Raw genomic sequence first — 22,707 nt, forward strand, 5'->3', positions numbered from 1 at the left:
TTTCCTCTTATCTGAAAATAAAAGGTTAATAAGTGGGTATTTTACTTGGGAGGCTTCGATATCCAGCCAAATTGATTGTGGATCAGATGAAACCCAATCAGCTATGTAACTTAGTAGGGAGCTTAACTGATATTTCCTAAGGTCTGGGAAGTCCAGTCCTCCCCTTGCCTGTGGAAGCTGTAGCTTCTTCAGCTTAATAAGGGGCCGTCTATGGTTCCAAATAAAGGAGCCCAACCAGCCATATAATTTACGTAGGGCTAGCCTTGGCAGCATCAGCGGGAGCATTCTCATAGGATATAAGAGACGGGGCAGAACATTCATTTTAATTAATGCTATTCTCCCTAGCCAGGAAATCGGAAGGTCTCTCCATCGCTGGAGGTCCTGCCTTATCCTTTCCATTAATTGTACAAAATTAGCCCTATACAGCTGATCAAATACTGGCGTGATAAAAATACCTAAATATAAGAAGCCCTCCAGGGACCAACGGAAGGGAAAAGGGGATCCGTCCATTAAGTGGGGTATCATAGCCAGACCACCCATTGGCATGGCTTCCGATTTTGAAAAACTAATTTTATAGCCTGAGAATGCACTAAATGTATTAATAACTTGAATTAGACGAGGCACTGACATTAAAGGATTACTGAGGAATAAGAGAACGTCATCTGCATAGAGGGTAATTTTGTGTTTACCTGTACCAATCCTCAGGGCCGTTATATTAGGATCAGTCCGGACGGCTTCTGCTAATGGTTCGATTATCAGTGTAAACAACAATGGTGAGAGAGGACATCCTTGACGGCAGCCCCTACCCACACTGAAGCCATCCGATCTTAACCCATTAGTAATAACAGCTGCTTTGGGGTCATTATACAATGTTGAAACCCATTTGGTAAACACCTGTCCAACGCCAAACCTTTCCAATGTGTAAAATAAATATGACCATTCAACCCTATCAAATGCCTTTTCCGCATCCAATGAAATTACTACTCCTGGTATCTTTCCCTGATGACAGGCTTGGATCATATTCAAGACCCTTCTGATATTATTGGATGATCTGCGGCCCTTAATAAATCCCGTCTGGTCCTCCTTTATAATATATGGCAGTACCCTTTCTAGTCTTAGTGCTAACATTTTTGAGAGAATTTTAAAGTCTACATTTAGTAAGGATATTGGTCTGTAAGATGCACAATCTTCTGTGTCTTTTCCTTTTTTGAGGATAAGAGAAATATTTGCTTCTTTCAGCGTGGGCGGGAGACAGACCTGACTATGCGCAAAATTATACATATCCATAAGTGGGTCAACCAATATTCCTGTAAATTCTTTATAGAATTCAGCTTGAAAACCATCCGGGCCCGGTGCTTTTCCGCTCTGAAGTTGCCTAATTGCCTCAAGTATTTCTTGGACTGTTAAAGGGGTATTTAAGGCCGACACCTGTTCCGGAGTCAGGCCCGGGAAGGTCAAATTTTTAAAAAATGACTGCATCCTCCTAATCCTATCTTCACAATCCTGCGATCTATATAGTTCAGAATAAAATTCTTTAAAGGTCGCATTGATCTTTTTATGATCATGAGTCAGGGTACCTGTACTTTCCTTGATGGTCGGAATAGTTTGAGGGGCTTTCTTTTTCTTTGCAAGAAATGCTAAGTATCTACCCGGTCTGTCGCCATATTCATATAATCTTTGTTTCGCAAATAATATTTCCCTTTTAGCCGTTTGAGTAAGCGCGGTGTTTAAAGCTGTCCTAAGAGCTGTAATCCTCTGCAATTTTGTGATAGAAGGTCTATCAGCGTATGCTGTTTCGGCTGCTTTTAGGCGAGCTTCGAGCAGACGCTGTTGCTCTCCCTTCATTTTCCTCTGGGTCGCTGAATAGGAGATGATCAAACCTCGTGCATAAGCTTTGATGGTCTCCCACATCATTGACGGATTGCTAGCCGTACCAGTATTAATTTCTAAAAAAGTTTTAAGTTCTTGGGAGAAGTACTTTAAAAATTTGCTATCTTTTATCAGGAAGGGGTCCATACGCCAATGCCGAGCAGATGTCCCATTGTTCTTTACCTTAGTTTCCATGTATACAGCGGCATGGTCAGAGATTGCTATAGTACCTATTTTACAGGTTGCTATAGAGTTTAGAAAAATCGATGGGGCAAAAAACATATCAATTCTTGTGTGACATTTATGTGGATTAGAGTAGAAAGAAAAATCTCTACCCTGTGGATGGAGACATCTCCATACATCTACCAATCCTAATTCTTTATTCAGGTCCGCCAGTTGTCTAGATCTGGGAGATACTCCAGCGGCACTCTTGGGAATCCTGTCTATTTCCGGATCCATAATACAATTAAAGTCTCCCCCTATAATTGTATGACGGGCACCAAAGGCCATCAGTTTTCAAAAAGCTTCCGTTATGAATTTAAAGGGGTGTGCCGGGGGGCAGTATACATTTAAGATCCCATATTCCTCTCCATTTATGAGGGCTTTAATCAAAATATATCGTCCAGATTCGTCTTTTATCTGATTTAGAATTTTCAAAGGGAAGTTCTTCCGGACAAGGATAACGACTCCCCTGCTTTTTGAATTAAAAGAGGAAAAAAAGGCCTGATCAAATCCGCCCTGTCGTAATTTTAAGTGTTCTTTATCCGACAGGTGTGTCTCCTGTAGGAGAGCTATATCAACTCTCTCCTTCTTAAGATTTGATAATATTTTCTTCCTTTTAACTGGCGAATTACTCCCCCTAACATTCCAGGTGCACCACTTAACCGACTGTTCAGCCATAATCATCTGGACAGATCCGAGACCCCTCGGGAGGGGAAACCCTATCTAGAACATCCCGAGCATGGAGCATACAAGATTTACAAAAGTAAAGATTCTCTGATACACTCAAAACAATATAACAAAAAATTCTTTCTAAGTATAAAAAATATAAAACATTCCGAATTGGAGATTTTCTCCCTTGTTCCCAGGGAGCGTCACTTCCTCTCCCACAGTCCATCTTACCCTCTTCCAACCAGTGCCCCACCCTTGACCCAGGTGTTCCTCAATAAAATGAGGAGAATTCAAACATAATATAAAGCTAGAGTTAACAGTGAACACCCCACCCCCACCCACACCCACATCTAAATATATTTGGGAATATTAATACCATATATAACTATAAGATTACAATCTCAACATGTAATACTTAAATATAATACCACAAAATAACAGGGGAAAGAAAAACAACCCCGCTCCTAAAAACAGAAGTAAAATAGAATAAGGTAACCACCTCTCCCCATCAACATTAACCAAACGCCCCAACATATATATATATATATATATACACACATAGGGGGAAAGATAAGAAAAGATGAAGGGATGTAAACCAAAATAATGGGAAAGGCAGACCAGCGTCCACAATCTCTTACAGTTTATTTAAGAGAGTCCAAGAATTCCTTAGCCTTCTCCGGTGATCCGAAGTTATATATGGATCCTTCGTGGCTAAGGCGTAGCGTCGCTGGATATCGTAAGGAGTACTGGATATTTAAGTCCCTTAAACGCTTCTTCGCCTCATCGAATGCCTTCCTCTTTCGGACCAAAGCTGGGGAGAAGTCCTGGAACAGCATGATCCTGGATCCTTTGTGGGTCATAGCTTGGGGATCTTTTCCCAGATTTCTTGAGGCTTCCAGGAGCATCTGCCTCTCCCTATAGCTCTGCAGCTGGAACAGGACCGGGCGTGGGCGCTGGGTTGAGCCGGGCCCACGTACTGTGACCCGGTAGGCCCATTCTACCCTTACCTGGCCTGATCCATTATGCAGATTTAAAAGTTGTGGCAGCCAATGCTCTAAGAATGCTGTCAGCTGACCTCCCTTTTCCTGCTCGGGTAGGCCCAACAACCGAATATTTTTTCTACGACATCGATTTTCGAGGTCATCAATGTGGTTTTCTAGGTTCTGGACTCGATTCTCGAGAAAACGGATGTGGTCGGCTGTTGATTTTATCCCAGTCTCTGAGGCTGCGGCCTTCGACTCCACCTCTCTGACTCGGCACTCCAATTCCTGAATGTCTCTGCCCTGCTTCTGCAGCTCGGCTGATAGTGCTTCTCTGCTCTGCCGAGACTCATCGATAAAAGCATCAATCTTCGCCTCCCACCTGGCAAACATCTCCTCAAAGCTCATCTTCATTGGTAAATCTCCTGAAGTAGCTGAAGACACCTTTGTTGCAGATGAAGAGGGAGAGGGTGGGGGAGGGGTCCCTGCTTTCTTAGAGCCGCCTGTTCCCTTCCCTTTACTCATTTTCCAGCTAGTATTAGACTATTTAAATGTACTAATAGGTAACTATTTAAGGTTAACAACTATTATAAATGGTTTAGTGAGTGTGGTGGGGGTGGATAGCCCACTTTTCCCAAGTTTTGGGTAGAGCACTGTGGACTCAGTCTTGCTGGGTCGCCGCCATCTTGGATCCCCCCTTGACTTTATTAATAGGGGTTTAGAATACACGAGCAAGGAGGTGATGTTGGACTTGTATAAGATACTTGTTAGATCTCGGCTGGGGCACAACATTATCGAAAAGATACAAATGCATTGGAGAGAGTGTAGAAACAGTTGACCAGAATGCTTTTGGGAATGCAAAACGTTAGTTGTAAAGATAGATTGAAGAAGTTTGAACTGTTCCCTCGGGAGAGAAAGTTGAGAGAAGGTTTGATTGAGGTGTTCAAAATCATAGTGGGCTGAACAGAGTAGATATAGGTGAAGTTTTTTCTGCTTGTAAAAAATACAAGGATGAGAAGGCAGAGATTTAAAACGATGTGCAAATGAAGCAGGGGCAATATGAGCAAAAACTGTCAGTAAATAATCATTTCTAAGTTATTTATAAATTATTTAGATACTCTTCCCTACCCTAAAGAAGGATTATTCTGGAACTCTACCAAACCTTGCAATCAGTAGTCAGCCTGTTTGCTTGAAAACAAGTAAAATCAAGAGATCAAGATTGAAAGAAACAATAGATGACTCATCACAAGACCATTGAACTTCAGTAAATTAATATGTCACATTAAATAAAAGCAAATTCAAGTGCTTTTATAATTTGTACCTTATGCGTGAAGCTCTGCATAGTTACATCATCTGGAAATATTCACTGTCTGGGTTCATTTGAAGGATAGCAAGTTGGGTGAGTTTCTGAAGAGAAATGGCAAGAATGTAGTGGAAAATAGCTACTTAAACAATAGCTGTGTTGAAGCTGAGTCATTCAAGAGACTAACAATTGATGTTTTTAATGCTCATGAATCATGTGGAAGCTAAATATATTTTATGTTGGCTTAAATTTTTTTCAAAGAATTTACTCTAGAATCACAGAATCATGACAATACAGTAAAAAGACCATTATACCCATCGAATCCATACCAGCTCTTTGCATGACCAATTTATCACATCCCACTCTACAGCCATTTCCTGTATCCCTTAACTCTTCATTATGCTGATTCTTATCCAATTCCCTTTTGAAAGTCTTGACTAAATCTCCCTGCACTGCTTTCTCACTGCATTCAGATCCTATCTACTTACTAGCTGAAAAACATTTCCATTGTGTCATTTTCTTTCATTTGGCAATCACCTTAAATCTATGTTCTTTGATTCTCAACTGCTCAACATTCTTTTTCTCTCTACCTATTCTGTCCACACCTATCATAATTTTTAACCCTCCCATCATATCTCCTGAATACACTTCAGAAATATTGGAACATATGGCTTAGAAACAGAAATAGGCCTAAGAACTTGCTCCCACCATTTAATAAGGTTATGATTAAGCTAATTGTGGTCTCAATTCCACCCTTCTGAAGAAACGCTGCTTCTTTTTTGCACCAGTTTTGTTTCTACATTGTTGCCAGAGAGGAGGGCAAGTCTCCACTGATCATTACAACCCACATTTTCGCAAACCCCAGTTTTACTATTTCATACTTGACATTAAAATAAGTTGTCCATTCCAATTTTCTCTATAGTCTGTCACCTCTTTAATAAATAAAATGCAACAAATCATATGCCTCATAAATGAGGACAGCACTGAATGAATACAAGCCATCTAAAAATGATAGAATGTCAGAATTCAGTCCTTTCAGAGTGACATTATTGGAAGGTTTCAACTTGGGAGTCTTGTGGTAGCTACAGTACCACAGGAGATAGATATATCCAATTAGATATCTACTGGAATTTTTAAAGTGGTTTGTTGAGATAGTGCAAATTAAAAGACATTTTTTAATTATTGCCACTTTATCTTCTAATCACAACTGGAGTGATATAGGGGTGGAAGTCAGTGGGCATGAAGACATTGACTGAGAATACAAGGAAACAATTATCCACTGTGCATAGAAACTTAGAGACAGATTCAGGACAAGTTTGTCCAACTGTTCCATAGATTATAGCTGATCTATTGTTAAACTCCATTTACCCATCTTTGTTTTACATTACTTGATCCTATCAATTTTATGTCTTAAAATGTTTAAAAGGTTCCAGAATCCAATTTATCTTCCCTGTCTCCCTCTCACGTTAAGGTTAAATTATGAAACTATTGTTCTTGAAACACATGAGACAGAGTAGAGATTTGATAGAGGAGTACATGATGATGACAAGTTCACATAAAGGACACAAAGAAAAGCTGTTCTTCTTCAAAGGTAGAAGGAATTGAGGATGCAAATTTAAGGTTTGGGTAAGAAATGCGGTGGGATGTGAGGATGCTTCTTTTACTGTTAGAGAAGGATAATGACATGGAACCAATTGGCTTCAAGAGTGGTTGAAGAAGAAATGATAATTATAAAATAAAATTGGATGAACACTTGTGGAAAATAAACTTCCAGAGCGATGGGGATAGGATGGGAATATGGGACTGACTGAATCACTCTGAAGTTAGTCAGCATTGACTAGACAGATCCAATGTCCTCCTTCTGTGCCATTATAACTATGCGACTCAATGACTCTGGTTTATGTTTTGTCTCCCTGGTACCCATGATTATACTGACAGCACGTCATTCAGCAGATCTGGTTGTGGATACCGTCTTGCTTGTCCAACTCATGGTAATGTAGTAGTGAGTTATTCTGATGAATAGTTAGCAGTAGCCTAACAGAAAGTATTGCATTTAAATCAGAAATGGAGATCATACAGGTTCAGCAACGTTTGCTGCAATTATCAACTGATTTGTGAGGTGATAATCATTTCTTCTGCCAACTCCCATACATAGCCATTACAGGAACTGCTCCTGGACTATTCCAAATATACCACTAGAAGAGGACATTCCTCTCATGATAATTTTTGATTATTGGAAGCATAAAAATTTGGTGTCCATTTATCAATCTATAAATCTCACTTTGGTGAATTGAAGAAAGCTAAATTGAGCTGAAGCCAGCAATAATGATAGTCTGGGGTTCAAACTTTTCATACTAATATGGAGGAATTCATGAGAGGTGCTTCTGTCTTGTTTAAGGCTTAATAACAAATGGCTTGATTGCAGATGGCACTGATTGTGCAATGTAGTCACTAGAAAACGTCATTGTAAACACTTGATGGTCAAATCAAATCAAATCATAGCATCTTCTTATAGAACAGACTGCTCAATATAGTCTCTATGTTGAAGGCCTATATTTTTAAACAATCTGTTGGAGGAGTGAGCATATTTATGACTTCCGATCAGCTGCTCTTTCATTACAATAGTTTATAGTTCATTTTGTTGAAAACGGTTTGACGAGTATTGATGTAATGTAATTTACTGTAAGGCCAGGATTGTCTTTTCTTGTCTTGAGGCCCAAATGGAGGGGATGCTTACTAGACTGGAATTAGAAGAACAGCGAAAGTGAATTGTCCTGAATAGCTTTAGGAGGACACAGAGGTAGAACGGTTCAAAGCTGTGCAGGGATGATATTGAAATTAGGCATGTTTAAAAATGGGGAATGATTGGAGGTTAATGAGGACAGAGTTGGCAGCAATATTTAGTAAAATCCAGGCACAGATTTGACATAGTATAACTGTATTCGGGTAGAATCTGGGAAACTGACAAGAATAGCTAAAGAAGCTTTTTTACTTTGAGAGTCTGGATGAATAATTACTTGATCTGGGCGTATATGATACTACATGGTTTTTTCTATATTTAAATGTGAGAATAACTTTAGGCTAGAATTATATTTGGAAAATATTAATGAGACTATAATTATATACTCTGGGTTGTATACCTGCTTATATGAATGTCTGATGAAACATATATAGGTTAGTTTATTTAGTCATACATTGAATGAGGGTTTTGCAGTCTATGCCAGTATTTATTGCCCATCCCTAATTGCTTGGAGGGCAGTTCAGTGTCAGCCATGTTTCTGGAATCATATGTAGGCCAGACCAGGTAAGGATTCCAGTTTCCTTTGCTAAAAGACATGAGTGAACCAGGTGGGTTTTTCTGGCAAGCTGCATTGGATCTATGGTCAACATTAGACTCTTATTACATAATTTTTCCAGTTTCCATATTGATAAATACAATTTCTGGAATATTTATTTCAGGATAAGTACAGATGTTATTGATTCCTTCTGTGATCCAAATTGGCTGAATAGCCTCCTTCTGCATTGTAACAATTCTATGATTTTGTAATTTAATCCACTTTATGTCAGAGAATAGAAATTTGCAAACTCCTGTGATGTTAATAGACAGACATTTATACTGTAGAATTTACAATAGTAGAGTAAATGTGTAAGATCATTAGCTTTGTTTTCAATTTAGAGGAATATAGGATGAGACCGAATTGTTGTAAAATGTAGTTCATACGTTTTTTTTTCAGTTCAGAAGACACCAGTGTTTAATTTTTGAAGCAGCTCAGAGAAGAAGCTACCTCACTAGAAAGGTTTAGTCTGTAAAACTTGCAATGATTGGTAGAAACCTGTCAGTAATTAGAACTAAGAAAACGTTACACTCTCATGTTTGTGAAAAAGTTCATGTCAGTAGATCTGTATCCACAATCCAGGCCAGGAAATGTCACTGTCGGTTAAATAGAGTCCTAAAGGAGCTGAGATATAAGGGGTGTTTCTCTGGGCTTGAGTCTCTGTAATAGACAGTATTGCCATATAGATTGAAACATTGTTTTTCGGTGTATTTCAGATCGTCTTTTTACTATTGTTTAGGTTTAGATAGTTATTTTCATCTTTCTTGCATAATCAAATTCTGTTTGTTGTTAAAGAAAATCTACAACCTCATATGTCTATGATCAACCACCATGTTGATTAAGTAAACTAAAAATAACTACCAAGCTAGATCTCATTCTGGGATCTAACTTGATTACTTCCAAAAAACTTAACGATGCTGGAATTTTATTTTCAAAGAGGTTTATTAATTTTCATGGTTATATCATTCTGCTTTAGAGTCATGTTGTAATTGGACCAGTGATGGGCTTTTATGATGCAAAGATAGTATCCATACCACGAAGCCAGGAGGCCTGGGTTCAAGTCCCATCTGATTCAGAGATGTGTCATAACATTTCTGAACTGCTTGATTAAAATATATCTTTGATTGTACCAGTTTGAGCACAATACATGGGATTTGCACTTTAGAATTATTTCATGCTGGGGACTAGATAACATCGAAAAACTGGATCTCTAAAATTTTTGAGCAGCCTTTCCCACTCACCTGACCCATAAACCATATGACTATAAAAAAAGGAATAAATGTAGGTCATTCAGTCTCTTGATACTGCTCCAATATTCAATAGGATCATAGCTGCTCCAACATTCTTCAAGTCCACTTTCTGTGTATTCCCCATAACACTTGATTCCTCTACTGATCAAGAATATACCTATCTTATCCATAAAAATACTCAAGGACTGTGCCACAATACAACCCTCAGAGAAATTCCTTCTCATCTTGGTCTTAAATTGGTGCCCTTTTATTCTGAGACTATGCTTTCTGGTCCTAGACTCTCCCATGAGGAGAACCTTCCCTGAACTGCCTTCAATGAAATGAGATTTTTTTCCCTTAAATAAGGGGACCAAAACTGCTCAGTGCTCCAGATGCAGTCTCACCAGCACCTTGTACAGTTTCAGTAAGACTTCCCTATGTTAATACTCTACCTTCATTGAAATAAGGGACAATACTTATTTTTGTTTTATTTCTTCATTTCTCTTTTGAATTAAAGTTCACCTTTTCTTTGTCTGTAGTGGGGGAAGGCAGTTGCAGCAGTGGCAGCGAGGTCAGTCTGGGTGTCCATTTCTTGTGGCCATTTATTGCAAGCTTCATTGTTGGTGGTTCTGGTCTGTTCCTCCTGTTGTGGTACAGCAGTTTCAGTGATTGCTTTAGTGATGGCCTGTCCTGTCCTTGGTCTAGGCATATTTGTCCCAGATTTGTAAGTAATTTTGTCAAGTGTATCATAGAATACCTACTGTGTGGAAATGGGCTATTTGTCCCAACAAGTCCATACCAACCCTTGTATCCCACCCAGACCGATCCCCTTATCCTATTACTCTACATTTTCCCAGACTAATGCACCTAGCCTACACATCCCTGAACACTATGGGCAATGTAGTATGGCCAATACACCTAACCTGCGCATCTTTGGACTGCGGGAGGAAACCGGAGCACCTGGAAGAAACCCATGCAGATTCGGGGAGAATGTGCAAACTCCACACAGAGAGTCACACAAGGCTGGAAATGAACTCAGGTCCCCCGTGCTGTGTATTAGAGTCATAGAGTCATTGAGATGTACAGCATGGAAACAGGGTATATGAATAGGAAGGGTTTGGATGGATATGGGCTGGGTGCTGGCAGGTGTGATTAGATTAGGTTGGGATATCTGGTCAGCATGAATGGGTTGGACCGAAGGGTCTGTTTCCACGCTGTACATCTCTATGACTCTAATATACAAACGTTAAGGAGATACATATCAAAGTGGAGGACAGATTTCATCATCTGAAACTGTTGAACTCAATACAGAGTCCAGAATACTGGGAAGTGTCTAATTACACAACTAAAACAGACATTGAACAGAAATGTGAGACCAAGAGGATATAGAAAAATGGCAAGTAGCTGGAGGGTCAGGTTTATTCGTGTTGACTGCATATGTTCCACGAAGCAATTATTCAATCTATAGTGTAGTCTTCACAGTGTGGATCAGACCAGGTTGTGAGCAGTAAATTCAATACATTCATTCAAATAAATAAATCACACTGCTTTTGTTTTAAACTCCCAGCAGCCATGTTTTGTTTTTTTCTATTTCCATATTAAAAGTAACTTGCACACACAATTCTGTAACTAATCAACACTCTAAACAAAATCCTATCTCTGCTGATTTTCAAATTATTGGTGGCTGAGGAATGAATTTATAGAGGTTCATAAAATTATGAGGGGCATGGATAGTGTAAATAGACAAAATATTTTCCCCAGGATGGGGGATTCCAAAACTAGAGGGCATGGAGGGAAAAGATTTAAAAGAGGTCTAAAGGGGCAACTTTTTCATGTAGAGGATGATGCCTGTATATGGAATGAGGAAGTGGTGGATGCAGGCGCAATTACAACATTTAAAAGGCATCTGGATGAGTATAAGAATCGGAAGGATTTAGAGGGATATGGGCTGGGTGCTGGCAAATGGGACTAGACTTATTTAGGATATTTGGTTGGCTTGGATAAAGCGCCTGTTTCCTTGTTGTATATCTATATTATTCTATGATTTCACGTTATAACAAAACAAAACAATGATTTGTTTTATGCAGCTTACAATATCAAGTATCAAACCAAATTCTGGGCTTTAATTCTTAGCTTATGCAGTTTCATGACGTTTTCACGGATTACTTCCGTTTAAAATGCTGGCTATGTGAGTTATTGTACAGATACTTAACTTTTTTGAAAAATGTAACTTTTTGTACGTGCTTTTATTTCTTGCGCGCGATGATACCTGTTTATGATACAATGCTTTGAACCGTCATGTAACAGGTAAATTCCGACCCGGAAACCACGGTCAAATTGAAATTTCATAACGTGACCTACAGCTAGAGGCAATTCCACGCTTTATAAATAAGACCTACTTACCCTCCTCATGGATGGTTCTCGATTGAGAGTAGCAAGTTACTTTGGAAACACGTGAAGGCAGATTTAGGTTTTTCACTCAGAATTTACCCCCAAAGCCACAATGATTATTACGAACATAGAAGCCCCGCGACCTGAGGAAGTCAAAACATTGACACCATCTACTCGAGCTTTAAAAATACTTGCAGTGATTTCAGTCTTAATGTTCGTTATTGTAGTGGCTGTGCTGATTGCTGTTGTACTGAGTGAGTATTTTTATTTCTCTGGGTGTGGGCTAATGTTTAATCTTATAATAGATTAATATTTAAAAAGGATTTTTAAGACTTGAGTTTTTATAACCGTACGTTTTACCTAGTCTGGAAAAGTAAATTGCAAATGTTTAAAATTCCCCTGTACAATAGCGATATCATTAGGCTCCAGTATTTTTTTAAAAGCCGTTTTATAGTGTAGGAACTACAAAATGTTGGAAAGTAGAGGTTTAGCCTACATTGTAAAGTGGGAGAGATCTATTACCCACCATCAGAATAGTTCTGGGGAAGAATATAAACATGAAATTTGAGTTCACTTGTCTCTCGGAGTCGTCTTGACTTCTGTAATTCTACAATTTACTAAGAAGCACTACTACTAGCGTTTACAAACTGCTTAATTCCAATTTTTAGTTATGCTGGAAGGGAGATTTTTGGATTATATTTGTGACTTCAAATTAAATTTCTTTTATGTTTTGATGTTCTCAAACTGGATTTGTGGAAGATTGTTTTTAAATGTTAAGTACAACTAAAGTTGTACTATGTATTAATTATCTCTTTGTTTGGGATATGTGTAAATTGCATTTTTGCTTATCTTGAATTGCTGTGAGAAAGTGATAAGCCTTTTTCTTTGAAAGTCTATAACTGTTGGGTTTATAATTCCGGAATGCCTTACAAAAATCTCTTCCTTGGAGAAGTGGTAATTTATATTGAAAAGCCTGGATGTTGTGACTTTGAACTTGTGTTCAGAGCTATTCTTGTAGCTGAAGTCTGTCATCCCTGGAACTACTCATTAGCTTTTGCTGTTTGTTCTAAAGTACATCCTTCCTGAAGTGTGGCCCCCAAAATTGGATGCAACATTCCAGTGAAAGTCAAACCATTATTTTATACAAGTTTATCTAACTTGTTTTGCAGTTCCTGCTCTCCTTAAAGTTTAGGATCCCATGCTGATCTAAACTTTCTTTGCAGATAGACTCCAATGTCTTTTTGCTCTTACAATTGTAAAGCAAGTACTTTTTTTATATATATATATTCCCTCTTCATATATTTGGTCACATCACCTGCTTCCTGGCGTTAAATTGCATTTGCCACTTATCTGCCCACTCCTCCAGCTTGTCTGAGTTCTTTATGATCCCCCTCCCTCCTACAGTTCACAATATTGCCAAATGCCTTTTTTTGCAAACTTTGAAATCATGCCCTGTATACACAAATCTTGGTCATGAAGATGTAGAGATGTACTGGTCCTAATAGGGACCCTCTAGAAAACCCCCACTTATGTTTGCTTCTCCAGTTCAGAAAAGCACTGATTTCTTGGTGCTCTGCTAATCTTGTACCATGTTGCTATTATCTATTTTATTCTGTGGGCTCTGACTTTGCTGACAAATGTGTTCTGTAGAACTTTATCAAATTGCACCACCACAACCTCATCCACCCTCTGTTACCTTGCCATACAGTACTATTTGCCCTTAATCAATCCATACTGGCTGTCATTAGTTAACTTACATTTGATTAAGTGACAGTTAATGCTAAATTTTTATTCCATTCTTTTTATACTGGTATCAGGACATTGATGTCTGGTGCATTTCCAGGTTACAACCCTACTTCATGTCAGGAACATCTGACACCATTTTTGACAGGCAGGTTAATTAATGATTAGTGCACTCCATCTAATCAAAGATGATGACAGAATCTTTTGAGGAGGGGTGGGGAGGGTGGGGTTGCAGTTAATTAGAGCCTTTTAAAGCCTTAAGAAGCTGTAGCTGCCACGTTGTCATGACAGATAGCTCTATTACTGTGAATAGGGTAACCAGTGGCTACAGCTGTGGTTTCTCATGGTTATAGGAGGCATGATGGTGGGGTTGCTAGATGAGAGACAAAAAAACTTTTTGAGAATCTTGTTTTGTTTCCTCATTACCCATTAGCTAAAGTGACTCCTCACCAGTGACCCTCCTTCAGAGCAGAAGAAGTGGAAGAATGTTCTGAAGGAGGGTGACTCAACTCCACGTTGGTTGTACTTCCTTTCCACAGATTCTGCCAGACCTTTAGTGTTTCTCTAGCAATTTGTTTTTGAATTTTTTCGTACACCTGTCAGAGCTCCTGTTAGTCTACTATTCCTCCTCTAGTTTAAAAAGGATTTAAACTTTATAGCTTTTGCAGAATTTCAGCTGTTCACCTGAATATTCTAACCTGTACCTTGATTCATTTGTAAAATTTTTTCAATGTAATATTCTGGCTACAGTAATACTTTACAAAAAGGAAGGAGAAAATAAAACTAGTTTCTCCCATTGGTGGTTGGATTAGATGAATGCAATTGCAAATGTATAATTTGTGCCCTTTGCCCATTGTCCTGAACTCCACCTATAGATTTTATTGAGTTGTTCTCTAAATGGAATCTCAGGAATTAATACAACTCGCTTGTGAGCTTGCACAGAATTGTTTAAAACCAGTTCAGTTTCTAAAGCGAAATGTCTTATTTTGTTTTGCAGTCCTTTATTTCCAAGTGAAGTGTGTAGATAATGATGCTTGCAAAACATCTGATTATGCAGCCTGTGGTAAGTGGCAACTATACTTCTGCTTTCTTATATTGAAATGAACACTCTCTTGGAATGTTTAATATTTAATAGAAATTTAACAAACATATAAACTGTGAGATTATAAATCAAAGTAAGCTCCACTTGAGGATTAAGTGAAAGCGGTCAAAGGTGAGGAGTGACTTTAGTTAATTGGTGATGAGAACACAAATTCCTCATTCTCAGAATTTTTTTCAGTAGTTTGTATCTTACTGTTGAGTTTGAGTCAGACCTGAAAATCTACAATAAAATGGTTTCAGTTAGAAGTTACACAAGTGAGATGGTCTGCCTCCAAGCTGTGTTTTCTGGTCTGAATGCAATAATCTAGAATTCTAGCTCTTGCTTTTTGAATAAGTCATGAATAGAACTATATCCACTGTGTAGCATATTCAATTGCTGATTTAAAAATTCATTCTAGTAATTCTTTTATGGAAGGTTGTGGACGTCAAAAAACAGTAATGGCCAAGATTATAAATGGAAAAGGTACAGTGGATGGCGAGTGGCCTTTTCAAATAAGTTTGCAGCTGGGTGGAAATCATATTTGTGGTGCAACCCTTGTAGCCTGTAGATGGATTCTGTCTGCTGCACATTGCTTCGAGAACAGGTAAATGATTGATCCACCAACTAAAAGTTCAGGTCTGCTATAGATATAATTTTGAGTTGTCCTTTTGTTCCCACATGTAGCTGAAGATCTTAAAAATAGTATTATGACCATCAAGGATCTTTGAACAGTTGCTTTTTAATGTTGTCCAGGTAGCTACATTTTTAATAAGTAAGAATACAAGATAAAGCAGACAGAAGTTTTTTTTTTGGCTTACACAAGCAAGATAAACTTTATTGCAAGTTGTTCCTGATTCATGGGATAAGGAAACATTATTAACAAAAGATTAGATATCAAAATTGAAATGAATACTAATAAAATGAAGATTTTTTTTCTCTAAGAAAGCCCCAGTGAGTCTCTGTGCTATATAGATTTTTTTTATGTTAAATGAAAGATTAGCACTTAATCAGATCCAGCTGCTTGGTGGCTTCTGAATTTGGATAATTGGTGTTTTCTAAATCTCTCGCCCCTCTCGCGTCTCATTTATCAGACGTATCCTTTTTAAGACGTTTGCTTCTGTCTCTTTCATGGATGACATGTAAAGATTCTCACTGACTTGTTTTGCCCAATCATACTAATGATGATGAAGGCTGATGGTCATTTTTTTTATCTGGCCAGAAATGTTTTAGACCTCTGTCTGATCCAGTTGCTCCTTAAATGATTCTACTGTTTCCACTTTCCCTAGTACTTTTCTAATGACTACCAAATAATGTCCTTAGATAATTGACCAAAAACATTGGCTTTTAAATTGCATATTAATTTATCGAGATAGAAAATGGAATAAAGTTCTCTGTTTTGATTTGAGTGCATGAGAGTTTATGCATTTTGTTTGTATTGGATTAAAAATCTGTGGCTATGTTTACTGCTGCAATAAATGCATAATTACTTCATTTTGTTAAAAGTATATCTTTACTGATCTGAGTGGGAAGAAGAATCTAGTTATTTCATAAATGGAAAGAAAACTGGCAAACATCAAATGTCATGTACTTGTGCCATTATTTTTAAAGACTTACAGTCATCTAATTAATCAGTCCCAATCTGAGATATTGACATAATGTTAAATTTTCTGAGAACATTTGACATTTCTCCTATATTTTTAAAATTTATAGGAATGATCCAGAAAAATGGACTGCTGTTTTTGGTCTACGTTTCTTAAATCAATTAAACAAACGTGAAGTCCAGCATCGAGCAATTAAGAAAATAATTATTCATCCTCAGAAAAAACCATCTTCCTTTAATTACGATGTTGCTCTGTTGGAGTTGGAACATCCAGTTGAATATACCGATTTTGTTCAACCAGTTTGTCTACCCACAGCCACAACATCATTCACTTCTGGCCGAAGATGTATAATTATTGGATGGGGGACAACAGAGGAAAATGGTACGTATTTAAAGCCTTAATTAGTTTAGGCATTGACTTCAAACTTGAATTGCAGCTGCAAATATTTTCATACCTGCTTCTTTTGAAAAGGTCATTAAGACAAAACATATATGTCTGATTTGTGTAGCCCAAGCACTCAGCATAGATACTTTATTAATAAAGTGGAGAGTGAACTAGAAACGTGATTCATAAGGGTTATTTTTAGAATCTAGATAACAATGTTTACACAAAATGGACTTAAATTTATGATTCTAGTTTTCTTGAGATCAATAAACATTTAAACATTCCAATGCAGTTCATTCCCCATTTGATTCAAGGTAAGTTTTTAAGGAAGATCAACCAATTCTGGTATTGCTGATGATGCCCACATCTCTAAGAGAACATTTTAAAAATGAATCCGTAATATGTATACTCAATAATTAACTTTGAGTATTGTGATGTGAAGATATGGTACGACAATGTAGTCACCAAGAGTGGCAATTAATTAATTGTAAGAAACAACACTTGTAAGAATGTCACCATCTGTCATGGTGGGACTTGAACTTGTATGTCACTAGAACATTAACCTGTGCTTCTAGATGACTAATCCAATGACACCACCTCCCTGGTGCTTTAATGCTGTGATGTTTGAGACTCTGCAGGAAGAAAATAACGAAGTGTTAATTTGTAATGGGGAAAATCAATGGATTTACTAGTCAAACCTGTTATTCGATTTTAAATAATTACTAACTACGTTGGCTTACAAACTCTTTTTCTATGCCAGGAATATCATCTAGTAATGAACTTTTGCAGACTGAAGTGATGGTTTTCAACAAGAGCCAGTGCCAAAAGGTTATACCACAAATAACTCCACAAATGATTTGCGCAGGGTATCTAGAAGGTGGCAGAGATGCATGCCAGGTACAGAATTGTATTACACTTACACGTATCACTTTTTGTTGAGCACCCTAAATGCTAAAACTGTCACGCTACATGTATAACTTTCCCCATCATATAAACTTGAAGGAGCTATATAAATGCACTAAAGGCTGAATCAAAGGGACATAACATTTCTGAAAGTAGGAATGAAAAAATCAAAATACGGAGCTTAGGTGCTTTAGTACTGGGCTGGTAAACCATTCAATATCCTAAATATCTCTAACCTTGTTTACTGCCTTGATTTTAGGGAGATTCTGGAGGACCATTGTTGTGTCAAGATGAAAATTCTCAGGCATGGCTGTTAGCAGGGACTGTTTCCTTTGGAGTAGGTTGTGGAAGACCAAATCAACCTGGGGTCTATGCAAGGACAACAACCTTTCAAAAATGGATCAGAGAAATAATAAATGGATAAAGTGATGCTGCCAGTTTGAGTTATGGTGATAGAGATTTCATTTATTACTCCTGGTAATGGATATGCACAGGTCTGATAATTGATAATAGCAGTAAGTGGCTTACTGAAGAATTATTTTAATAGTTCCACCCTGCTGTATTGAAGTGTGATAAGACATGAAATACTTTGAAACTTTTTTGTACCTTCTGACATTAGATTACAATTTATTTAAGACAGATCATCTTAAAAGTTTTTAATTAGATTGCAGCATCAGTAACTGTAACACTGCCAGAGATGCACATAGCTGAATAGAATTCAAAGTTGGTGCCTTCTACTTTATTCTTGCATTTGCAATGTATTCCTTAGACAAACATATACAGTTTGTTAAGTGTACTTCTTAGGAACTCAAGTTTTCAGGATTTTGAAAATGGGCAAATTTAATCAGAATAGTTTGCATTAAATGGCTCTGTGGTGCCAAATGAATCGTCCATCAAGAATGGTGGAATTTTGTATACTACTGAATATTTCAGTGCAAAGACAAATTGCATGCTGTAGTTATTGTAATGGAAATTTTATTTTGCAATAAAATGTTTTGAATTCTTATTCAAGTTGTTTTTTCAATGCAAAGCTCTTTCCCAATTACAAAAGGCAATGTTTTTACAGTATATGGCTATGAATTACTGATTGTGTACACTGGGTGAGTAAAAACAAACCTTTAAGTTTGAATAGGGAAAACTCAACTTCATAAAGCATGAAAGTTTAAAATTAAGTCATCCAAAAATACATGTTGTGAATGATGCTGCACTCCATGTCAGCCTACTATATGTCCAATCCCTTGCACACTACTTTTAACCAAGTAATCATGTGATGCCCTCTTAAATATCTCTACTAAACCTATCTCCTCCACATTTCCAGACAATGCATTCCATATCCAAATTGCTTGCTGTGTTCTTTTTGTTAAACATCACCCTTGCTTAGTTTGCACATCACTATTATATCCTTTTTGTTTTCCTTTTTACAAAGAGGAACAGCTTTGTGTATGCTCTAATCAACCTTTTTTTGTGATTTTAGCAAACCCCTTTCAAATCTCCTCTTGGCTGTTTCTCTCTCAGAACAATCCCAACTTCAATCTATCCTCAACTCATTCCTGGAACTATTCTTGTAGATCACTTCTGCACCCTCTCAGCTTTCCTATACTGTGGCACCCACAGCTGTACTCCAGCTGAGGTCTAACAAGTGTCATGTACAATTTCAACATGTCCTTCCTCTATACTGTCCATTTTAATAAAGCTGAATATATCATTCTTATTTCCTGCACAGTCCACCTGTGCTGCCACCTGCACTGATCTGTGCACAGATATACCCATGTACTCTCCTGTACCCCTTTACAATTGTACTCCTAATGTTATCACCTCAAACTTCTGCATTACAATCACTCACCCATTCAAATAACTTGCTATTGTCCTTTTTTTTTGTCCAGGTGAAACAATTTACCTGTACACTTTTTCAATCTGTAAATAGCACAGCAATTGCTGTCCAAGAATAGTGATTAAGAACTGTTGAACCCAGGTGGCTTAAAAGTCACTTAAAAAAAAAAGTGGTTTCTCAAGGTTACACTAACCTTCATAGAACAATGTCAGATTGGAGCAAGACAAAGAACTAAAGTATAAATCAAGTGGAAGTTGAGTCACATTTGCAATTTGATTGTCGCAGACACTGAGATTAGTGAAAAATATTGTTGTGTACTTGGATGGAGGTGCTCAGCAAAATGATTGTCCAAACTTGTATTTATTCTCCCCAGTGTGGATACTACACTTTTAATGTTTAGCATTCTAAAGTTTGACTATGACTATTGCAGGCTTAAAATAGTCATTATATGATTGTCAAAGCCTGATAGTGGCCTTACCCAAACTTTAATTTTTCTTTCCCTAGCAAAGATCAGTTGATAGAAACTCTGATTTATTCTCAACCTGCTTAACCCATAACTTGACATTGCCACTTTAAGGTCAACCCAACAGAACACTGCTTAGGTGTGTGGCTACTGAATAGTTTCAAAATGATAAACCTGTTATGATTTCCAATGCTCTGGGCCATGGGGGAACTTTCAAAAAATGTACTTCAATTTAGTGAGATGAATTCACTCATGGTTCTAAATAAACTCATGCAATACAATTTTCAGATAACAGTTCCAAACTCTAAATTTAAATACATTACATTCTAATTGACTGTTTTCTATCATCTTACTGGCTCATCCTTTTAAATACCTCCATAGACCAAAACCATTCCAGTCTGAAACACCAAGTCAAATGTGTCACAAAGATTTAACAAAAGATGACCTCAATTAATTTCAATTTGAGTTATCAATGTTCATAATTGTATATCTGAATACCTGTTTTAATCCAGGTGAACGCATGGGAGTTTTCAAATTTACATCAATTGACTTCCAGCAATGAAACCCATTGTGCTCAAGTTTCACTTGCATGGTGGGATGTTGCATGAGCTAAAACTCTGTAGCTCGATAATACTTAATTCATCCAGTTAAAGTCTCTAGTTGTCAGTGAGGTACTTGCTATTTAACATACTTAGTAATAACAGCAGAATCTAACTACACCAATATCCACTTACTGTAGTCTGAAGCAAATGATGCAGACAGAAGTAGATATTTGAATTTCAGTGTTTGATTTAGTTGGTTGTAGAAATTAAAGAAAGCCATAGTTAACTTTCTCAAAGAACAACAAGCTTTGAACTTGTCTCCAGTTAACATACTTTTTACCTATTTCTACCCTTTGAGAATGTCCACCAATATATAAGTAAAAACAAAGACACCTGTCTAATGCATTAGCCATTAGCTGCACAGTTAAGAATAGAAAATGCTGGAACTGATCAGGTGAGGCAGTATCTCTGGACACAAACAGATAATTAATCATAATTGAGAAAATGGTTTGTCATTTATATAAATGATTTGGATGTGAACATAGGTATGGTTCATACATTTGCAGATGACATCAAAATTGGTGTAGTGAACAGCCAAAAAAGTTACCCGAGTACAACAGGACCTCAATCAGATGGGCAAAGGAGTGGCAGAGGGAGTTTAATCTATACAAATGTAAGGTGCTGAATTTTAAAGAGGATAATCAGGACAGGACTTGTAAGGTCCTGGGGAAGTGTTGCTGAACAAAGAGACCTTGGAGTGCAGGTTCACAGTTCCTTGAAAGTGGAGAGGCAGGTAGATAGGATTGTGAGGAGAGATTTGGTATGCTTGCCTTCATTGGTCATTGCATTGTGTATAGGTAGGTTTCCTGAAGAAGGCTTTTGCCCAAGATGTTTATTTTCCTGTTCCTTAGATGCTGCCTGACCTGCTGTGCATTTCCAGCATCTGCAGTCCTCACTTTTGCCATTGTGCATAGGAGTTGAGGTGTCATGTTGTAGCTGTACAGGACATTGGTTAGGTCACTTTTGGAATATTACATGAAATTTTGGTCTTCCTGCTTATAGAATGGAAGTTCTGAAACTTGAAAGGTTTCAGAAAAGACTTACCAGGATGTTGTCAGGGTTGGAAGGTTTGAACTGTAGGGACATGCTAAACAGACTGGGACTATTTACCCTAGAGCATCTGAGGCTGAGGGATGACATTATAGGGATTTATAAAAGCATGAGGGCCATGGATAGGGTGAATAGACAAGATCTTTTCTATGGACATTGAGGGAGGTCCTCCAATATCTACAGTGGTGACATCAAGATAGCTGAGACTCCCCAGAGAGTGAGAAAACCGGAGGACTTGAAGACTACTGAACTTTTAATTTAAACTAGAAAGTAAAATTAATTAAGACAGACTTTAGTGTTAATTATAACCGTATTTTTATTTTTCTACATATTCTATGAAGGTAGTTCTTAACTTTTTAAACTCTCTTCTCTAAGTTTTTTTGTACTGAGGTACCTTTGTACCTAAGATGGCACGTGATGACATTATACACTTTACTGTACTCCTGTAGGAGAAAGTGAGGACTGTAGATGCGAGAGATCAGTTGAAGACTGTGATGCTGGAAAAGCACAGCCCGTCAAACAGTATCTGAGGAGCAAGATAGTCTATGTTTCGGGTATAAGCCTTCATCAGGAATGCCCCAGATGTGACTTTCCTGCTCCTTGGATGCTGCCACACTCTGATTGTACTTGAGTACATGTGACAATAAAATCTAAAATCTTCACTGATGCACACTGGCAGTCTGTAAAAGATATACTGCAGTAACTCATCAAGCCTTCTTTGACAGCACCTTCCTAACCTGTAACCTCTACCTGCTAGAAAAAAACAAGGTCAGTGGACACAGAGAACATGACCAACAAGTTCCCCTCCAAACCATACACAATGTCCTGACTTGGAACTCTCACTATTGCGGAGTCAAAATTCTGAAGCACTCCACCAAACAGCACTGTAACTGTACCTGCACTAGTGGATCAAGGCAACAGCTCACCACGACGTTCTCATGAGGAATAAACACCAGTCTTACCAATGACACCCATAACATTTGAAAGAGTAAAGAAAATATTTGCCATTTGGTGCACAGTGGACTGCTATTAACTAATTGAGATTTTAAAA

The 22,707-nt window shown here is 37.7% G+C and overlaps 1 protein-coding gene across 2 annotated transcripts; it reads left to right on the plus strand.

The window, feature by feature from the left end:
* Window positions 1-11,565: 11,565 nt before the first annotated feature.
* On the plus strand, window positions 11,566-18,716 carry LOC132819736 (transmembrane protease serine 6-like). 2 transcript variants are annotated; one of them, XM_060831440.1, is made up of 7 exons: window positions 11,728-11,795; window positions 11,915-12,252; window positions 14,739-14,804; window positions 15,258-15,426; window positions 16,533-16,804; window positions 17,568-17,704; window positions 17,970-18,716. In XM_060831440.1, exons 2-7 carry the CDS (start codon window positions 12,111-12,113, stop codon window positions 18,132-18,134), a joined length of 951 nt encoding a protein of 316 aa, XP_060687423.1. In that variant the 5' UTR covers window positions 11,728-11,795; window positions 11,915-12,110; the 3' UTR covers window positions 18,135-18,716. The 2 variants fall into 2 exon arrangements, with proteins under 2 accessions (XP_060687432.1, XP_060687423.1); XM_060831449.1 differs by lacking the exon at window positions 11,915-12,252 and having other exon boundaries at window positions 11,566-11,795.
* Window positions 18,717-22,707: the final 3,991 nt, after the last annotated feature.

This window comes from Hemiscyllium ocellatum, chromosome 1 (assembly GCF_020745735.1).
Source record: "Hemiscyllium ocellatum isolate sHemOce1 chromosome 1, sHemOce1.pat.X.cur, whole genome shotgun sequence".
Classification (NCBI taxonomy): domain Eukaryota; kingdom Metazoa; phylum Chordata; class Chondrichthyes; order Orectolobiformes; family Hemiscylliidae; genus Hemiscyllium; species Hemiscyllium ocellatum.

Excerpts from the sequence above, each read along its gene's own strand:
- LOC132819736 (XM_060831440.1), top strand. The coding sequence starts at position 12,111 with ATGATTATTACGAACATAGAAGCCCCGCGACCTGAGGAAGTCAAAACA. Across the intron at positions 14,805-15,257 it reads ATCTGATTATGCAGCCTGTG|GTTGTGGACGTCAAAAAACA; the intron begins GTAAGTGGCAAC and ends CTTTTATGGAAG. Across the intron at positions 15,427-16,532 it reads GCACATTGCTTCGAGAACAG|GAATGATCCAGAAAAATGGA; the intron begins GTAAATGATTGA and ends TAAAATTTATAG.